This window comes from Acanthopagrus latus, chromosome 7 (genome assembly GCF_904848185.1).
Source record: "Acanthopagrus latus isolate v.2019 chromosome 7, fAcaLat1.1, whole genome shotgun sequence".
NCBI lineage: Eukaryota > Metazoa > Chordata > Actinopteri > Spariformes > Sparidae > Acanthopagrus > Acanthopagrus latus.
In genome coordinates, this window is record NC_051045.1 from 13,562,390 (window position 1) to 13,583,596 (window position 21,207).

A 21,207-nucleotide genomic window follows, 5' to 3' on the forward strand; every position below is an offset into this window, starting at 1 on the left:
GACAATAAAACTAATCTAAAATAACATCACTTTGGTTGAATAAAGCCGCAACTTCTCTCACAACTGCTGAGAACTGTGGACCTGGGCGGGAACTCACTGCAGCTCTCTGAGAGGTTTATGAAAGAACTGCAGGTGTTTAGTTCTCATTCACTAAGTATAACTCAAACTGAAAACAAATAAGAATGACTATTTTTGTGTTGGAGGTTTCACTCTCGGAAAAGAGGTGCTGTTTCTCGGATGGAATTCACAAGCAGCGAGACAAAAAATGAAATTGGGATTTCAGCCCACAGTCTAAAATAGGTGTACAGTGCAGCAAGCTGCATCACCCACACAGCAGGTCTGGCTGTTGCATGATTCCTTTATTTTCTTTCAACATATCTCCATGCCCATTTATCGTTGAACTATTCAAATGGTCAGCAGCCTACCTCTTACACTTGTGAAACTGTCTAAGAGGAAACTTAGAGAGATAACAGGTGACTCGTGTTACTTTGAGTGAGTGCAGCAGGTGAAGTCTTTTTACGTCATATGTAACCTAATAACTAGTTTCATTTCCTCCTAACATCAAACCAAAGAGAAGTGAAATTTGATAGGGTGTGGGGTGTTCTACAAGCAGGCACGCTAACAGACTCACTTGTAATAAAACTGAAAACAAGCCAGTCGAGTGACACCAGGTCCAGTTTATTTGTACAGTCGTATATAGATGTCTCAGTGTACAATGAATACAGCAACTTGATTAATTTGCTGCCAACAATAGCAGCATGAAACAAAACAGAAACTGCATGAGAGAGCCTTTAAAGAATCAGCAACAGTTTTCTTTGGATAAAACAACAGAACACAAGCTTGGAAAGAAAATGTTTTACATGGAAACATTAAACATTAGTTTTTAAAAATACCAAAATAATGACAGAAAAAGTCAAAAGTCAAAGTCATGATATAAAAATCCTGAATATGAGATGCAAAGTCGAAATAATGACATGAAAACCTGTTATTATTTAACAGTCGAGTGAAACAACAGAAAGGTTACAAAGGTGCAAAGGTTTTTACTTTTGATTTTTTTTTTTTTAAATGATTCTTACATATTAAGAACATCAACCATGTAGCTGTCATTGGGACACAAGACAGGCTAAGTTTGTCAACGTGAGTGTAATGAGAAGATGAAAATTCTCAATAACCTAAGTGTTCTCGATCAGCCGTTAGACGGTGGTCACATAAAACTTTCACTCATGTTGTTGTCGTAAAATTTGAGATTATCTGATGACAGCGCCATTCTCACACGGTTCCAGAAAAGGGGTTGAGCCCTTGGGTTCCTTGGCCAGGACAACACAGACTTCCTGCACAGCCTTCTCCTCAGCTGAAGGTACTTCAGTTTGGGAAACATCTCATCGAGCAGAACCAGCACAGCTGCATCCATCTTTGGAAGTAATCAGAGTTAATTTGGTGCCGGGAAACCATGGCAACAACTCAGCAGGGGGAAAGATTCACACACATGAAGATACGTTGATTTTACTCACCTTCTCATCCAGAAGCCGCTGCTGAACCATGAAGAAAGCCTGGCGGATCACACCGTTCACTGTCTCACTACCAGCAGCAGCACTGGACAGCACAAACACTGTCTTCACACTGCTGTACACGGCATTATGTAGATTTTCAATACATGACAGCCCAGGAATCCAGTCCCTCTCCTCCAAACAGAGACAAAACCTCCTGTGATCCGAGTTCTCTAGGTTGACCAACAACTCATTGTAGACCCAATCCCTCACAGCATTGTTGCTGGTATCGAACACCACAAAAGCGTCGTAGTGATGATTCGAATCATTCCCACCCAGCTGGGTATAGCCCTTATGTTCTGCCCAAAGTACCTGTAGGCAATACCACAGGTCCCAGCCGTAGAGATGCTTCAGTAGGGGCAGGACAGTGAACGCCACAGCCAAGAAGGAGCAGACAAGGAAGGCTAAGCCACCATATATGTCCTGGCATGAACGCTGGTCCATAGACAGAATACTCTCGCCCTGCTGGGACTCCGGGAATTGACAGTGAACAAGTGTGGTGAGATGAGGAATCGTTATAGGAGTGCTGCGCAAAAAGTCCGCAAACCAAGACGTAACACAGTCGCATTTGAAGGGGTTGGCGTGCAGGGTGAGTTTCTGAAGGGCGCTACCTTTTTTAAAGGGGGCAGGGAGAAACTGTTGGTTCAACTCTTTGATCTGATTGTGGCTGAGATACAAATACTGCAAGGATCCTGCCTTATTGAAGAATTTCTGAGGAATAAAGCTGAAGTGATTGTGACTGAGGTCCAAGAGAGATACAGATTCTCCAAACTCTGTGACCTCAGGAGGCAAATAGGTGAGCCTGTTCTGACTGAGGTCCAGGCGACTTAAATTTTTGAGTGCTGAGATGTTTTGCCATGGGAAGTAGTTCAGCTCATTGTTGCTGATGATGAGGGTCTCAATGTTTCTTGGGAGGCTACACAGCACCTCCGGTGAGATTGAGTTCAGTTCATTGGTGGAGATGTCCAGGTACGTGAGACTTGTCAGGTTTTGGAAGAAATATGTGTACCTGTTGTTGTCATACCCCCACATAATGTTCAGGTTGTTTCCACTGAAGTAGAGGTACTTCAGAGAGCTGCTCACCAGCCGTTCATCTATTCGCATCCCAATGCCGTTGTTTGCCAGATTTAGAACTTCCAAGTTAGCCAGACCTTGAATGAAGACTAAGCGATGGCCCATGCCTCTCATCTTGAAGTGAAACTCATTGTTGCTGAGGTCTAACACCTTAAGAGTGGCGTTAAGCTCACTGAAAGACTCGTTGTAATAAAAATCCAGCCTATTGTATGACAAATTAAGAAAAACCAGATCTTTCATGCTATTGAATACCCCGCCCCTCAATGCCTGGCTCATATAATTGAAAGAAAGGTCTAAACAAACAGCATTTTCCATGCCTACAAACACCTCTTTGTGAAGAGACATGATGTCATTTTGAGACAGGTCAAATGACATTTTATTTAGACAATAACTGCGCCATTGCGATGGAGATTTTGACCCGGCGTCCCCCAACAATTCCGGCCCATTTAACTGGTTGGATTCCAGGATGTCACTTCTAGGTGTGATTTTTCGATCTATCAGCATTAACGGTGGCGCAGTAAAATCATGTGTGTACAAGTTCTGCCTCTGACAGCTTTCCTGTGCTGCAATCTCTGCTGACGGACTTGAGCAGCCCGGAAGGAAACTAAGGATGTTTTGGGAGAGGTCAATATTGATAAGAGACGGCAATCGTGTCAGAGCTTTCAAGCTGCAAGTATTGATGAAGTTCATTCTCAGTTCTAATTTCTTTAGATTTTCAAGCTTGGACAGAACGTCCAGGCTCTCGTTTGAAACGATGTGGAAAAAGTTGCCACTCAGAAGAAGAGTTTTTAGACCAGATATGTTGCCAATATGTGGGGAGAGGACCAGTTCTCGGAATGTTTTCAGCGGTTCATAGTTATAGATGAGGCTAATCCAAGTGAGGCCCTTCAGATCTGCAAAAAAGGTGCCATTCCGTATATCGTATGCCAGGAGGTTGTCAGAGAGGTCCAAGCCCTTTAAATTCCTCAAAGGTCGGAAAAGCCCCTCTGGAAATGTTCTTAGAGAGTTTCCTCTCAAGCTTAGAAAGGTGATGGAGCTGTTCTCAGCATAGAATGACTTGGAGTGTAGTTTTAATGGACGGTTATCTGGGCAAGGAAAGCAGGGCCTGGCAGCATGATCGCAACGCTGGCAATTCCACTCCAAAATTAAATGATTGAGGAAAGTCAGGTTAGCAAATGCTCCTTCTAAAACCTCTGTGATTGTATTCTCCCTCAAATCCAGTAGCTCTAGTGAGCGTGGAAGCCCTACAGGGATAGCTGTCAAGTTATTATACCCCAAAGTAAGATTTTTCAGTTTAGGGAGCCCTCTGAAAACCTCCTCGCTGATGTTAAAGGGCTGGCCACAAGGGTTTGCATAAAAGCAGTTCTTGGAGAGATAGAACGCTTCGAGATTCGGTGTTTGTAAAGGTTGGATAATGTGGGAGATGCAGTTCTCACGCAGATCGAGAATTTTCAGGCTTTCAGGCAACCAAGGTATACGGGTGAGGCTGTTTCCTGACAGATTAGCAAATGTAAGGTTCCACAGGCTCCTGAGGGCATCATCATGGATCTCCATCTTGCACGAGCGGTCACTGTAATCTCTCAGGAGACCTGGCAGACAATTTCCAACGATTTTCAGAGTGCGAAGGTTCTTGAGACCTGATAAGTCATCTGGCCCCACCTGCTGTATCTTCGTCCAACTTAAACTGAGCCACAGGACACTTTCAGACTTGATGATGGGGACACGCTTGAGTGGTCTTTCAGAGCAGTCTACATAGGTAGCATTCATGTCAGCGTCACATGGGAAGAAGCTGGTGTTTATGGTCCTCACTAATTGAGGAAGCTGGAAAAGGATGACCATAGTGTTCAACACAGCCTGAAAAGAGAAACTTGATTTCAGTTGTTTGTTGATGGGTTAGGTGTAGACAAATTGAAATGACACTGTATAGAAATTGGGATTTTTAGGGGGATTTAGTGCTCCCCACAGATTTGCAGAGTGCAAATCCCAGGTCTGTAACAACTGTCAGACTTTATGTAGTTTGTAATACAAAACTTATAACAATGATTGTTACTATTACATCATGAAAATGTTATGAAAACTGTATCTTCAAGTAGGCATGTAATGCCGAGGTCCTACCCTCTCTCTGAAATTACAAAGTGCACAAACAAATGCTAGGGGTGGGATGGCTGAGGCAGACACCATTAATCCTATTACAAAAATGTTACAAGGTGAAAACGTCACATAATGTTGCTTCAATTTTGCATTAGATCAGATATTGTTCAGTACATTTTCAGCAATATCGCCAAATGTGTACCTCTACTGTTAAGATGAGTGCAAACGGTGAAAGGCATCACTGAAATCAGTCATTTCTGCGCTTATAATGCAACAACAGCAGGCACATCATTTTCTCACTGTGAAAAGTAATGCTTTTTGATGGCAGAATCAAATGTTATTTTACTTACCATAGTGGATGTAGCTTGCATCTTAAAATTCACAATGGGCTCAAGATGAAATGTGCAATCCAGGTCGAGAATGGAAACATTGTGGTGTTCCAAGGTCTGTGCAGTGGCATTAAACCAGCCCCACTTAAGCAGAAGTGAAAACATGTGGTCATATGCAAATCATGTGTCCCACTGTAAGTCAAATGCATTTGGTTCATGAACACTGGATAAAGATATCACTTGAAGTGAAGATCTAACAGTAATGATTGTCCTTTATTACAACCACTTTGGAAAATATAAAAAATCATAATTACTTAAAGGAGTTCCTTCTCTGAAAGAAACAAAAGGGACAGTGAAATGAAAGGGTTCTTCCGTTCGTGGAAGTTCGATGACTTCCTAATTCGCTGCAAGTTCTGAAGAAGATTTATAAGGAAGTGATTCACCACCTGCTTCAAAAGTCCTATAGAAATGCATATGCATCCAAAGATTCATTAAACACAGGCAGTATTTTTACAATTGCTTTATTAAGTGCATGGTATCATGAAATCAAAACAGCATTCCTTTTTTTAAAAAAGCCAAACAGTTCCAATAAGCAAAGAAAAGACAGACTGTGATCCTTATTTCTGTGAATCCAAGTTAACACACTGAAAAGCCCTTTATTTTCTGTGTGAATGTAAAGAGTCAAAAATGAAATATTCAAACTGTATGAATAAAATGTGTTTGATTAATCAAACCTGCCATTTTCCAGTGCTGTGTTAAAACAATCATCTCCCCAACCACCCGTTAAAAGAAACTGTGGCAATCACCATAGCCACAGAAAGTTTACAAATAACATGAAGAAATACAAAGTGTGTTCTGGTCAGAGAGCACTTTCAATGCTTTGGCTTTGGACTGGACCTCACACTGTCCTGGAAACAGAAGCAGAATGTCTCGTACACACAGTAGTGTCTTCCTATCTTTTCTTAGCAGGAGAAACAGCACACTACCAGGTAGTTATCTGAAATGTACAATCACTGACACAAGTGTTGTATCATCCAAAGAGCGATGTTCATAAAGCCATCAGACTCAGCATCCACCTTGGAGAGAGAGTGATTGTTCCCTGGGTACCACAGCAACCTAAACAATCACACATCAGAGCAAGAGTTAATCAACAATAAAAGTCTTGTTGTGCAGTGCAAATCTGACATAACTGATAAAACATATTAGTCAGACAAGCTGCTTACCGGACTGGGACCTGCTTCACTTTCAGAGCTTTGTAATATTCCAGTCCTTGCTTGTTAGGTACACGCTTGTCATCTTCCCCTAAGGTAAGCAATACTGGTGTCTGTACCTACATGAGAGATCATCTTAGGTTATGGCATTGTGTAACAACACCAACATGTTGTGAAGTGATATGCACACAGTCAGAAAGATATACACAGCAATACACATACCTGTGTGACATGTTTGATGGGGGACTTGTTCAGCATCTGTTCCCAAACAGCTGGATCGGGTAGGCAGTCTGTGCTGTAGTTGAACCCAGCCTCAACAATGCACCTGCAAAAGTCACAGTTAGAACATCAACAGAAGGAGAGGAAAAATAAAATCACTCAATGTGCATTATTGAACACTTCCTGCCTCGACAGTGAGGCGGACACATGCCCTTTATCCCACTTGTTTGCGTACAGCTGTCAGAGTTGAGAGTAAGGGTATAAATGATAAAACAACAAATGTTGTGTGGTTGTGCATAACTGACACAGTCAGGAAATGAGTAAACAAATGTGGGCATAAGTGTGGGAATGTGCATGCCAAGAAGTACCAGTCTGGGATGTCAGTGCTGCAAATCATGGAGGCCAAATTGACGACAGGGTTGCGAGCCACGCAGGCCTTGTAGAACCCTGGGTACTGGCCGATCAGATGACAGGCCAGGAAACCACCGTGGGAGCCTCCGGAAACTGCCACCTTCTTTGTGTCAAACTCGCCACTTTTAAGGACACTTTCAACAGCAAACTGGTGGGAGGAAAAACATGGAGGGGTTGCGAGGTTGTTGGTGGTGGTGATGAAAGAAAGACGTATTAGCTAATCACAAGTCAGAGTGAAAAGAAAAGTGAAGACTCAATAAAACTACTTTTGGTTTGAGTATGACTTAAACTATGGTAACCTCAGCTATATAAAGAAACCAGATATGGTTTCACAGCAGCATTTGTTGCATTCTTACTTGAACATCCTTGACGTCCTGGATGCCAATATTGCCAGGTAATGAGAGGACGCTGTCCTGGCCATACCCAAGAGAGCCACGATAGTTCACTGACAAACAACAAATTAAAACAACAAACAAAAAACAAATAAATTACAAATGTATCATTGGTAGATATTATGATGTATTCTTATACAGGTAACACAATATATTTAAAGCCAACAACACTCTAAATTGAGCTTGATAAGAGGTTGCTGGGCTAACTGAAAACATGGACATAAAGTAGTTTGCTTTTTGTGGCTTACAACCTTACTTAAACCTTCAGGATGGTTCAACAGATTCACGGTATACTGAGTTGCTACAACTTCCCCATTTTAACAAAAGCAAACCATGAAGAAGCTTAAACAGTTCTTAAGCACATGAGAGCTTATTAAATGTTCACAAGATAGAAAAATCACAATAAAGCAACTTGAAGTGGCTAAAATAATTAGACTTAAGGCTGTATTATCCCATGGGGAAATGCGATAATTGTTGTGCAATATAAGTACATACAGCAACAGAGTAAAACACACAAGATCAAAACAGCAACTCTATCCACGCTCGGCCCTGTTCTGCGAGGCCTATCACATAATAAATACTCTTCTCGTGTGAAAGCCGAGCAGAGTGTTTGACCTGTCTCCATCTACTTTGTATCTGCAGGAAACAGTATGTGAACCGTGCTCATCCCCCTCTACACATCAAGTACATATCCTATCAATAGATAATCGAGCTCTGAGCAGCTTAAACATAAACTCACCCAGTAATACGGCGAAGCCCATCCTGCACAGCACAGACGAGGACAGAAGCCACTCAGCTACAATCACTGAGTGAGGACCCCCTAAGTGAAAGAAGCCAAGTATGTAAAATACAGATAGAGTTTTTGTTAAAAGCCGTGTCTTCATGTGCTCAGAAGAATCAATATGTGACGCCTGAAGACTATCTTGAATTTGAGAATATGATTAGGTGGGCATATTATGAGTGCCTACCAACCAACAAAAAGTTGAAATAAGATATTTTTTCCCATTAGCACCCCACTGCTAGCATTATGTTAAAGGTAAGAGCTAAGTACAGTTGCTCTGTTGTTGGCTGCACAGACCATCACAAATCACTACATCAGCCCCCAGCCCCAGAGGACATTAGAGCTGAGTGGATTAACTATATGTTTGATAGCCACATCCCCATAACAGCTGGAAACCTCTTGTAAATGCTAACCTTCCAAGAGCCAGTTTGAAGCTAAGAGCTAAACAAGTGCACTGCTCTGTTGTTGTCTGCAAATATCAACCAAAAAGTCCTCTATTGTAAGGATGTCAATACCTAGTGGATTTACTTTGTTTCTGATGGAAATGTGACAGAAATGACTGAAAATGTTGAATTGCGTGTGTGTGTAATTCACTCTGAGAATATTCTTGTGACTTTCCAGTTCAAATTCAAGGATGTGTGAATTTTCAATTTCATAACTGGACAAGCTTGAGAATGGATCAATGAAGGGCTGATTGAGACCCGACTTCAAACTTGTAAACTGTATGCTTGCCACATTTTATGTTGTTTTGCTTTTTAATTTGTAGCTCAACCTGTTGAGTTAGGTGTTAGCATGTTATTTGGTTTATGTGGCTACTCCCAGTCTGGGATGATGTTAAGACTAATGTTGTAACAATGGGGGGCAGTCAAGGGAAGCTAGTAGTCGGTTTGATGGTGGTCACTGTTTTTTTCATGTTGCTTTTTGTGTATGTATGACAGGGCTAGCATGAGCTTTGGTGTTACATGAAGCCTGTTTTGCTCTGGGCTTCTCACTTGTGTGTGTGTGTGTCGAAGCAGTCTGCACATTTACTTTATAGACATGACTTGAAAATAACAATATAGCTGCATGTGAAAAACAAAAGGTCAACCTGCAGGATTCATTTGCTTAACAGTGTGTATCTTTGATCAGCACCAGGCAGTTAACTCGCTAACATAATTCAAAGACCAGGAAGGGGGCCTTCAAGAGACAAGAGCTTAAACAGAGTGTTTTATACACAGAGGGAATAGAGCTTGAATAGATGCACTGGACATTATACGACTGAACATTAAAGCATGTAAGACTATTTTAGTGGTAAGCCAGAATGAAAGTATGAACTTGACAGTGATCATTATGTGTGTCCTTCAAACATTTTGCCACCAAGAACACCATCGTCATAGCAACTGTTGACAATGCCAAACGTTGCTGTAGCAGTTGCTCTTGATTGAACAGGAACAAATCCCGATACAGATTCAATTCTAAAAATAAACTCAGCATGGATTAATTATACACGTGTCCTACTTCTGAATGTTAGAACATTGAGATCTATCTATATCTATCTCTCTATCTATCTCTCTCTATCTATCTCTCTATCTATCTATCTATCTATCTATCTATCTATCTATCTATCTATCTATCTATCTATCTATCTATCTATCTATCTATCTATCTATCTATCTATATCTATATCTATATCTATATCTATATATATATATATCTATATCTATCTATCTATATATCTCGATTTATTTATTTATTTATTTATTTATTTTTTCCATGATGACAGTAACTAACCATGAGGAATTGCAATAAGAGGCAGCTTCACTCCATCCTTCACCTCCTTTGGTTTGATCAGCAAAGCTTCGAAATCAAGGCCAGCTAAAACACAGAAAAAACCTGTTAGACCCCCAGAGATTTCATATGCTTTTCTTCAGGTGTCCCAACAGTTTTCAACCCCCTTCACAAACTCCTAAACTGTTATTTCTGGCTTAAAATAAACCAGTCATCTCAGGAGCTTCTTCATGTAAACTCCTTTACTCCTTCTTCTGTTAACAGAATTGTCTGCCATCTTATCATAATCACTTATACTACCTCATGTTGCATGTATCATTATTTTGTATTCTTTTCAAAAAAACATTGGTTGACAGATCAGATAGACCCAGTTACTAAATTCAGCCTATGTTTATTCTTTAAAAAGCCACCTACCGCCCCTTAAGATCTTATAAGTTACCTGTCCAAACAAATGTAATTCAATTTGACAACATTGTAATCAATCTTTGGCTTTAAAGCTCATAATCTTCACTTTTTGCTGACTCTGTCCAAAGGATGTGGATTCAACCATCTGATTATACTTAGGCTGTAGATTATTGGTGGCAATATACTAGTCTTTAATATATTTAGAGATGTTTCTGGCATTTTCTGTACCCTCACGATGTACGATGTACATCTAGCTCACACTAAAATGAAGGATTCTTACGGTATTGACTGTTGTCTTGCTCTGGGGGAGGGGTGAAACTCAAGATCTGCCAATCAATATCTGTCAACTTCTGAGAGTCCTCCAGAGTTACCCAGACCACTTCTTCCTGAGATTCCCTGGCTGGAAGGAAACCTACCCTCTGGGCATAGAAATGACATTGCAAATAGGTTATACAGTAGATAGTTTTTTTTTTAGTACTATAACGGTTTTGTTAAATGCACAAAGGTTTAATTTATGCAACAGTTGCCTTGATATATACTATGAAAACACTGATCATACCAGACTTGGTGGGCAGTTTGGAGAGGAGCAGCTAACCACCATCAGATCTCTCTCTACATTCAGCAAACACCAGTTACCAACATCAGACTCTACAAACAAACAAATGTAGAGCATCATTAGATACACTCAAGCAGTCCCAGCATGCTGATATGATGAATAAATTAATTCTTGTATATTGTCAACATCAAACATCAGTAAACAAGAACCTGAGCATGACGCAAAAAATTATAAATTTCTCTAGAGTAGGGATAGAGCGATTATCAGCCAGGCCGATTTATTCAGCATTGATGATATTCAGCATTTTGACATATCAAGGCAGCAGACTCTCCCGAAATTGTAATAAACATCCCAGTCCTCTACAACTCACAACTACTAGTAACATTAGTGTAAGCCCATTAAAGTTATATAAACATAAGCGGCAGCTCTGCTTGCTCACAGTCCCTCCAGACGTGCCTGTTCATCACTCGAAACAAGGTTGCTGATAATATCGAAATGGAAATAGTCCGTGACAGTGGAAGTCTGTGTGTGTGAGTAAAAGAGTAAAAACCTAATAAACTCAATTCAGTCCAGTTTTATTGCAAATAATTATATAAATAAAAAACGAAATGAAGATGCTGTAGGCTATTTAGTGTTTTTAACGGTTTAATCACTTGAAACAAGGTTGCTATTGATAGGGAATTAGTTAGTGATAAAAGTAAGAAGTGTTTTGTGTGTGTGTGTGTGTGTGTGTGTGTGTGTGTGTGTGTGTGTGTGTGTGTGTGTGAGAGAGAGAGAGAAAGGGGGTACAATTCAGTTAGTTTTATTGTAGGGAAGCATGTGGAGGGGATGGCTATAGAATAGTGTGTGTGTGCAAATCTGATAAACTGTTTAACGGCATTTAAACGAAGTAAAGTGTTTGAGTTTGTAATATTCAAAATTTTGACACCAATATTTTCCCTTTTACTACAAATGAATATTGGCTCCAAATATTGGTTATCGGCCTCCTTGACTACTAATAAGCGGTATCAGTCTCAGCCCTGCAAAAACCATATTGGTTGATCTCTAGTCTAGAGACTCACTTGAAGTCAGAGAGGTGACACTCCCAGTGTTTATATCCACCATCAAAAGGTCCTACGAGAGAGAAAACTTTTTTTTTTAAATGTCAAAATAATTACAGTTCTGTCAGTCTAAATACTTGGTGCAAAATCAGAAAAATGCCAAGTTTTGTCCTTTTTTGTCATAATAACAAGATATTTCCAAGAAGTCAACTGTACCTTGCGGCTGCGCTGAGGACAAGCAACAATAACACGCTGACTATCAGCTGACCAGCACTGGGGGGACAACTGAGAACTGTAGATACCGGTGAAGCCATCTGTGAAGCAGCAACACAAACAGACACAATGCTTCATTTATTGTTAAAAAAAAGAACAAAAGAAAAAGGGAATGACCATTTCTGTTAAAAAACAAAACAAAGTATTCGTTACCCTCTCCAGGTCGGTTCACTACATCCACCACCACTGAGGTCTTCTTAGTATACCAATCGTACTAAAAATGAAATTTGCAAACACAGAAGAAAGCTTATGAAAAAAATGTGTTTATTAACTCATTGATGTATTTTTGCTTCAACAGATGTATGTCTACGGAACAGAAAACCACAAGATGGAGAAACAGGTGAAAAAAAAACATCCGGTCTTGCTTATTTGCTGAAGTGAGTACAAAGCACTTTGTACAGAAGGGAAACTACATGTGTCTTAAGTGGAAAAAAGGCTTCATCCTGTCTTACCATACAGAGCCTGCTGCACTGCATGTGTGGTCCATAGACAGAACACTCCAGGTAAACAATCCGACACTGGTCTGGGCTCAGCCTAGGGGAGCACACTGCACTGGTTCCTGATGACAGCTGCTCTGAGGGACACAACAAACAAATACAATACACGTGAACATCTGTAACAGTGTCAAGATATATCCATTTATACAAGACCAATTCTCTGACGTGAAATATTCAAGCCAGAAACATCAAAGTTCATGCATTTTGCTGTGGTGCCTCAGTTCATGCACATTTAGCTGTATAGTCTACAAGGCTGAAAACAGAAATAAAATAAGGATGTGATCATCTAATAACATCAGAGGTCACAGCACACAATGCACACGACTTGGGTTTGTGTAGAATAGACATTTAAGCACCATATTGTAATTTACCTGGCTAATTTTCATGAATAATGCATCAGATAAATCTAAATCTAGATCTAAATAATAAAAATAGACACTTACCACATTTCCCACCAATTAGATCCACATAAAACAAAGATGACCTGACAGAGAGAAGAAGATGTGAATAACTTGCAGTATGAGCCTGTGAGCCTTTCCAAGGAATTTTCGGAAAGCTGTCATTCTTATCTAACGTGAACAGTAATCACCTCCTGTTGGGGCAGTACTTGAGGCCAAGTCTGAAAGGCTCATGCCACCAGCCTACAAACACAACTCCTGTGTCACCTGGAGCCCAAAATGCCTGCAGAGACAGAGTAGCAGACCGAGAAGAGAGAAAAGGGGTAAGTGCACTAGAGGTGCATAAAAACACGTGTCATTGCAAATGTTGCTGTACCAACCTGTCCAGGTGAGATATCTTCAGGCACTCCCTCCAGCACAGACACATTGCCACCCTCGATGTCCAGAACACAGAGCACTGGACAGCTCTTACTGACTAGCGCCTCTCCCCAGTCCTCATGGAAGACAAACTGCTCCCCCTGCAGGATTGAAAAAGCAAAAACACCACAGCTTAATAGTGGACTGTAAACCTTTGTGCAGTGAAAATCTTTTGGGTTTCAAAACTGTTAACAGCATTTACTTTTACAGCCTCCTTTTTCTCCGCTCTCATGGTCTCCTCCTCATCCCCAATAGAAGACAGCTCTGGTGACTCAGTCTACAACCAGAAAATGAGAAATAGAATAAACAAATTATTACATACAAGTCTTAAGTTTTATATCAAACTAATCCTCCCCTATGTACCGAAATAACACTTAATTATATAAAAAGCAAAAACCTGCTTTTCTATTGTTATGGCCATACCCAGTCAGTGCTCTTAAGGATTTTGTTTTTGGAAGAGCAATGGAAAGCACCTGTGGTAAAATCAAAATGACACCATTTCTAAATAACCTGGTTTGCAACGCCTCTATGATGATGAAGTGATAACATTCCTTTCAGTGGCGTGGAAAAAAATGCTGTTGTTCATTTGATCCAGTTTGGTGAGTGTGCATCAGATGAAGCCATTAGTCCTCCACTAAAGTAATGCAATATCCAGGCTTGAACTTAATAACACAAATTTATTTCTGCTTTACACAGACTTTAAAAGGTTTTCAAACTCTTCCTTACAGGGAATCCTAGAAAAAATACCAACTTGTACCAACTACTTTGAAAACCCTTCAGTGACATCAAGGATGATCAACATGTTTGAAATTTTCAACAGAGCAGTGCAGCTGTTTTCTGATTGAATACTGATCATCCATCAAATTAAGTTTTGCTGACAGACCTGGAAGAAGGATTCTGCCTTGGGTCTCTTCCTTTCTGCCACATACAAGAGATGGGTCTCGGAGTGGGACCAAACCAAGCAGCCAAACTGATCTATGGATACATAACACATTGGGATTAACACCTGGACTGGCACATGTTAAGGCAAATGTTAGAAGAAACTGGTAAACAAGCAAACAAAAACATTTCAAGTGCATAAATGCATGACTCACCGTCTTCATAGACTTTGCCATGCTTCTTTAAGGCTGTTAGATTGATGCTCTTCATCTTGATGTTTTTACTCCAGATCTGAAGGGTCACAGAGATGTCAGTAGATGAGAGAAGACAAAGACACCAGGTTCAAAATGCAACATTGCATGAGTTACAGGAGGAAAACGTAGCAGAGCAGAGACGCAGATGAGCACCATACAGAGGACAGTTCTTGGACTCAGTGCTGAGTCTGAGCCAGACAGACAGCCACACACCTCCAGAAACTGTTTGTCCTCTCCTTTGATTGTGCACTCTCTGACAACGGCCTTCATTTCACCCGTGGGGGAATCCTTACTTAGCAACCTGACAGGAGAAACATTTTCATTAGACATTGTTTGCTCTGGGTTAGATCCATGTGGGTGTCTTTGACACCACTCCAGGTGAAATGACAAAATGTTTACATACTCTCCCTTGATCTCAGTGCAGTTTCCTGAGGCTCCAGAGTAGACCACCGACTCGTCATCGTGGAACACAATGTACTGTCTGCAAAATTTGACATTCTCATTCCTCTCCAGATCACGCTGGCTCCATTCTGCAGGAGAGAATAAATAGACTACTATCAATATCAATAAACACCTGCAAATGTGAAAAAATTGCAATCTATGGCAGAGACTAAACCTAACAGTTACCTGTGTAGACATTGCTGTATTTGCCCCCATACTGAGAGGTGACGACAGGTCCCAGATCTGCTCTGCTCAAAGAAGGGAAGAGACTGAGTTCTCTGTAGAGACTGGATATTTCCCCGGGGTTGGTCATCACCTGACAACAAGCAGCAGAATAACTTAAACTGCGTCTCAATGTTGTGAGCTGTCTGACAGCGAACAATGACCTGTTCATGTCCTAGCTAGGAAGCTAGCCAGCCGGCCAAACATAAGTTTGTATAGTTAGCTAACACAGTTTACAACGAAAAGCAGGAGTAACTTTTACAGCGTTAAACGTTGTCCTCTTCCTTTATACAAACAGGTCAAGCAATTGCGGCGTGATAATCAAAGCAACTAAGTGAAGAGTCTGCTCTGTTTTTAGCAATGTTTTGTGAATTCAGGACCAGGAAGTTCCTGTGGCAGCTGACAGAAAACAACCGATTCACTCTCAGTCAGCTAGCTTGACCAGGAAGGTGGCTACCGTTGAGTTGTTGAGATAAACTCCCTATTACCAGTAGCAATGACAGCGTAATTAACGCCAGCTAATGTGATATCTTTGCACCCATATGTGGTTTCTTTTTTGCTGGATATGGTTTCTGTTCGTAAGCATAGAAAACGCAGAGAAATATAATCATACCTGCGAGTCCATGGTAGGAACGGTGTGTGTCGCTAGTCTGCAGTTATCAATCCGGTGAAAGCACAATGGAGCGGGGTTTTCCTATTGGTGTGCCAGTGGACAGCTAGCTTAAAGTGCACGTAATACCTACTACAGCTTCCTGTGGCAAGTTCAAAAATAAAAGGACACACCTGGAAAACAGTTGCTAAATGTGCCATACTGTCGGAATTTATGGACGAATTACTGATGAATAAGATTGCAAATATCTTCTACGGAAATCGTCAAACGGTGGCAGGCAAATTGGTAGGCTGCGTCCACTAAATAGAACGGTTTATTAATGGTCCTATGCTTTTATTTTGAAGAAAATCACGTCCACAACACCCAACAGGAAGCGCTGGACAAATAAAATAACGGAGCTTCCAACGCCCTCTTGTGTTGTAAACCACAGTCATTCTATTAAATGGTGCTTATTCAAAGTCACCGGCTTAACTGTATTGCATTTTCTGCCAAAGCACATAAACACGTTTCAAAATCACTTCATAGTAAGAAACCATTCAATTTCTTATGCGTGAATGACAACGGTCGAACTGTTTCTGGCAGTCAGCTGGGGTAGGTGGGGTCACAAAGAGCCAAGATGGCTGACTTTGAGGAGCCGCTGTCAGATGAGGAGAAGGTTTGGACACTATTTAAGTCTTTAGCTAACGCAAATTTCTTTGAATTGTAGGGCGGTACCGGTGTTATATGTTGACATGGAGTAACGGCCAAGTTTTGGAAAGAGAATGCCACTTTTTGCTCACGTATTGAAGTGGTAAAGTTGTGTTTTTAAGCTACTACTTGCTAACTAGCCACTGCTAGTCAAAGCTTATAGTCGGCTAGCGGTGGAATCTGACGCTGATGAAAGGGTTTAAACTGTGGACTCCTGAACCGAAAACTTTTAGTAGTTGTATCAGTATTCATGTAAATAATAGTGCAGACGCCCATTTCTAATATTCGCGTTGCAATGCTAATGTAAGTCTGCATTAATTACAGTGTAGGCTACGTATCCCTCCATACAACGCTAGCCTGCCTTAGCGGCTAACGTCACTTTGCTTTGGATTTCTGGGTCAAACAGATTCAGTTGCAGCTCAAATACTTGTTCGCCTCCCATGGCTTGAGATCAGGATATGGGTGCCCACAGTTTAGATGGAGTCTGATAGTTACATCCCCGTAATACCAGCGGCAGCTGGATACATTACCATTTGGAGAGGCACTGCTCAAGTTATTGTGAATGACAGACTGCTGCACTTCTGCTACTGTAATTTTCATGTACCCCATAAGACAATTGACTGAGCATCTGCAGGGTTGATCCAAAGCTATAAATAAGAGTGGCGATATACTCCTGATAACATTGGGCGACATTTACGATTCAAGATCCATCATCCAAGATGATGGCATGGCTTTACAGAGACATGACACACAGTTTAGACACGCTATATGTAATTCAGTGAGGTTTTCTGTATTCATAACTCTTTGGAATGTCGACTTGTTGATGTGTGAGTACAGGTGTGTTTTTCTTATTGAATAGAGAAAATCATGTTTATTACATGCAAAATTATCAGTCGGTAGTGTCTCTATATACTGATTGTACAGCAAGGCACATTAATCTTTCAATCTGTATTTTAAATATATTTCTATATTTACTGCTTATAGTCATTATCCTATTCTATTTCCATTGATATTTTTAAATCAACTTTTTACGTGTAGTTTTTTAACTTATTTATCATTTGTATTACTTGTATTTATCTTTTATTATTTTAACTCATCATTTAATTGCAATTGGCATGCATTAGTCTCTAAACCCATTTAAGTTTTCTTGGCATCCGTTGGTTTTTCAAGCACTTTAAATTTCATTTTGGTCTGTTTGAAAGGTGTTACACAAAAAAAGTTTGATTGATTGGTTATTCTGATAGCTAAATTAGTTGATTGCATTCAATTTGCTTCAATAGGTCCGCATAGCGGCCAACTTTGTGACTCATGCCCCTCCGGGAGAGTTCAATGAGGTCTTCAATGGTAAGAAATTGCATATTTTGACAAAATGCCAATGATAACAATACTGTAATGTTGTAGAATTGTACCTCTGATAATAATATTTTAATATTTTGTCTTTTGTCGTTAAGCAGTATGGTAATAGTGGTTTGTTTTGTCTTGCTAGATGTGCGGCTTCTTCTCAACAATGACAACCTCCTCAGGGAGGGGGCATCACAGTAAGTTACACTCAATTAAGATAAACATCACATGTGAAATACTCATGTTATTCAAACCTTGAATAACCTGAGCCTCCATATAATGATAACATTTGCAAATTGTGGTATATGAAATCTCTGGCATTGAATAATATGAGGAAAGCCAGTGTTTTTGAAATCATCAGTGGTAAACATATGTTGAAAGCTTTCTGGTGTCATTGTCCAGCTCCTTTGCCCAGTACAACATGGATCAGTTCACTCCTGCCAAACTAGAGGGCTATGATGAGCCGGTATGATTCAACTTTAAGTCTCCCTATTTATTCCAGCAAAGCAGGCATCAAAGACAGAACTTTTAATCTTCCTCTCCTTTCTTTCTAGGTGCTGATCACAGAGCATGGTGACTTGGGTCAAGGACGTTTTCTTGACCCCCGCAACCGTTTGTCGTTCCGCTTCGACCACCTAAGAAAAGAAGTCACTGACGTGCAGCCATATGAAGGAGAAACAGCCCTGAGAAGCTGGAGAGATGCCTGTGATACTTCCCTTAGTGCCTATGTCAAAGAGCACTACCCTACTGGAGTGTCCACGGTAAGGCACATAAAAAATTGTGACAAAATAGCAATGGAAGTGATATAGACTACATTTGACGCATGTCGATACTTGCCTGTATAATTCGTGTTTTGCAGGTATATGGGAAAACGGTTGATGGTCAGCAAACGATCATAGCCTGTATTGAGGGACATCAGTTTCAACCCAAAAACTTCTGGTATGATGACCTCCTCTGTTAAAAAGCATCTCTAACTGTGTGTGTGCGTGTGTGTCTATCTATATCTATATCTATCTATCTATATATATCTATATCTATATCTATATCTATCTATCTATCTATATCTATATCTATATCTATATCTATATCTCTCTATATATATATATATATATATATATATATATATATATATATATATATATATATATATAGACACACACACACACACACACACACACTCTAAGTAATATCAGTTCCATCTGCTGCTGTCTGGTTATAACATAGGACTGCTCTTTATTTCTCTGATGTAGGAACGGACGCTGTAGGTCAGAGTGGAAGCTTACCATTGGTCAATCCACTGCTCAGGTGGTGGGAGTGTTGAAAATCCAGGTGACTTGAATTAACTGTGTTCATCTTTATTAATGATAGCTAAGTGGTAGCTAAGTCAAGGATATTTGATTACATTATTTTTTTCAAAACTTCCTCAGGTGCACTATTATGAAGATGGGAATGTGCAGCTGGTTAGCCATAAGGAGGTAGAAGAATCAATACCAGTGGCTGTAAGTAACAAGTTTATACAAAAGCAGTCTTTCAACAGTAGTTTAAACGTTATGTTGTTTAGATTGAGACTGGCTGTGTCAGGTCCATGTATTCACTGAGGATATCATTCATTGTCATCAGGGTAAATGGTGATGATTGTGATGTGTTTTTGAAACAGAACGAAAGCCAGACAGCCAAGGAGTTTGTTGACATTATTGAGAATGCGGAAAATGACTACCAGGTACGCTACCATTTATTGACTACATGTTTTGTATACAAATGATTAAAATGACAGTTGTCACGTGCATGAAGAAACTAAATCTTTTGAGATGTAAAAATATTGTACAAAATTTTTGTTTCCTTCTCTTCTTGATCTCAGACTGCAATCAGTGAGAACTACCAGACCATGTCTGACACCACCTTCAAAGCCCTGCGTCGCCAGCTGCCTGTCACACGCACTAAGATCGACTGGAACAAGATCCTAAGTTACAAAATTGGCAAGGAGATGCAGAATGCTTAGTGGAAGGTCAGGGACTGACCAGGGAGACACCTGCTCCACTGGGCCCACAACCCACCTATACATGCGCAAGGACTAACCAAAGCAAAGCTATATCAGTATGGGGCATGGAATTAATATTTAAAAATACACAAAAAAAAGTATAACTGAAGAGTTGCAGATTGTTAGGCACAGATATCCGTCTGCTGTAAGGTTGCGGCTATGGAGATAATCGTGGTTTGGTGAAAAAGAGGTTATGTCTGGATGTGTGTTGTCAAAGAGTTGTGTTGAGTCAGTGTGCAGGGCTGTGCTCAGGACTGCTACATCAAAGAAGGAATCACAAACCTCTCTAGATTCAGGTGTCCGACGTTAGAATATTTCGTTTAATTAAACTGATGCAGAACTTGTTCAGTAAAGATCTTAGCACGCACAGAGAAGAACTAAGGCAGCTGATGAGAGAAATTAAGCACACATTTCAGAGGCATAAAAATATGAATTGTTTGAAGGTTTTTCATTTCATTGTTGGTGTCGTGTATGGTAGAATTGGGAATCAGGTGCATCAGTAAAATCGGGACAATTTTATCTGACATTTTAGCTGCTATCAAGCTTAAAGTATTGCTAAACTGACAACATGGTCATAATTTGCCAATAAAAAAAACTGACAGTATTTCTACCTGTTTGCATAAAAGCATGATCCTCAGCATAGCTCTGTCCTTGCACTGTAGACATTTAATGTTTGTCGGTGTCTGTCAGGGCTGAGGGAATGTTTACTTGTTTTCTGTTGTGCTCCACTGATGTACGTGTCTCCACCCATGAAAGCTATGATGACTGAAATAAGATAAAGCAACTTCTATGCTGCTGCATCTGTAATGCATTCTCTGTTCTTTTACTTTCGGCAACCTTCATCACCTTCATTGCTGTACAGCTTTTCCTTTGTGAAAGGAAAAACATACTCATATTAACCAAGATTTATTTGCCAAAATCTCTTTCCTATGGTAAAGAACTCCATCCTCCCACCCATGTATGCAAAATTTCTATTTTAATATGCCGGTTTTTTGTTGGAGTCTTAGAATATTGCACTCCTGACTGTGACAAGCTGTTTGTGTATTGGTCAATGCCAATTGAGAGCAAAGCTGTTGCCATGTAAGGCAAGATCATATACTGTATATGTTACATGACCTCTGTAAGGCCACATCATACTGTGTGTGTTACATGACTTCTCAGTAGGCTGACTCTGGATCAGTTACTTGTTAGCTATACTATGTGCAGTGTTCAACCCTCACACTATACTACAACTGTGTGCCGATCAGTTATAAACTTCAAGACTGTACTGCCCCATTCTGTTGTACAAATAAATGGATTGAACATCTTGGCTAGACTGTTATTTTTC

General features: G+C 40.3%; 3 protein-coding genes across 5 annotated transcripts; 1 reads left to right on the forward strand and 2 right to left on the reverse strand.

Annotated features, from left to right (window-relative positions):
* Positions 1–657: 657 nt before the first annotated feature.
* On the reverse strand, positions 658–5,155 carry tlr9 (toll-like receptor 9). Its single transcript, XM_037102932.1, has 3 exons — positions 5,063–5,155; positions 1,512–4,475; positions 658–1,411 (listed from the first exon to the last, which is right to left on the reverse strand). Exons 1-3 carry the CDS (start codon positions 5,081–5,083, stop codon positions 1,205–1,207), a joined length of 3,192 nt encoding a protein of 1,063 aa, XP_036958827.1. The 5' UTR covers positions 5,084–5,155; the 3' UTR covers positions 658–1,204.
* Positions 5,156–5,545: 390 nt separating this feature from the next.
* On the reverse strand, positions 5,546–15,968 carry apeh (acylaminoacyl-peptide hydrolase). Of its 3 annotated transcripts, none has more exons than XM_037102934.1 (23): positions 15,818–15,968; positions 15,169–15,298; positions 14,945–15,071; positions 14,755–14,842; positions 14,503–14,578; positions 14,292–14,383; positions 13,611–13,685; positions 13,372–13,509; positions 13,183–13,274; positions 13,037–13,077; positions 12,549–12,670; positions 12,250–12,310; positions 12,040–12,137; positions 11,845–11,896; positions 10,787–10,875; positions 10,508–10,646; positions 9,826–9,909; positions 8,014–8,094; positions 7,239–7,327; positions 6,840–7,030; positions 6,475–6,577; positions 6,265–6,371; positions 5,546–6,157 (listed from the first exon to the last, which is right to left on the reverse strand). In XM_037102934.1, exons 1-23 carry the CDS (start codon positions 15,827–15,829, stop codon positions 6,052–6,054), a joined length of 2,193 nt encoding a protein of 730 aa, XP_036958829.1. In that variant the 5' UTR covers positions 15,830–15,968; the 3' UTR covers positions 5,546–6,051. The 3 variants fall into 3 exon arrangements, with proteins under 3 accessions (XP_036958829.1, XP_036958830.1, XP_036958828.1); XM_037102935.1 differs by lacking the exon at positions 15,818–15,968 and adding an exon at positions 15,467–15,605; XM_037102933.1 differs by lacking the exon at positions 15,818–15,968 and having other exon boundaries at positions 15,169–15,391.
* Positions 15,969–16,295: 327 nt separating this feature from the next.
* Positions 16,296–21,186, forward strand: capza1b (capping actin protein of muscle Z-line subunit alpha 1b). The gene is made up of 10 exons (XM_037102937.1): positions 16,296–16,469; positions 17,782–17,845; positions 17,988–18,039; positions 18,245–18,308; positions 18,397–18,603; positions 18,702–18,781; positions 19,093–19,171; positions 19,270–19,341; positions 19,500–19,562; positions 19,701–21,186. The coding sequence occupies exons 1-10, from the start codon at positions 16,431–16,433 to the stop codon at positions 19,839–19,841; spliced, it is 861 nt and encodes a 286-aa protein (XP_036958832.1). The 5' UTR covers positions 16,296–16,430; the 3' UTR covers positions 19,842–21,186.
* The last annotated feature ends 21 nt before the right edge of the window (positions 21,187–21,207 follow it).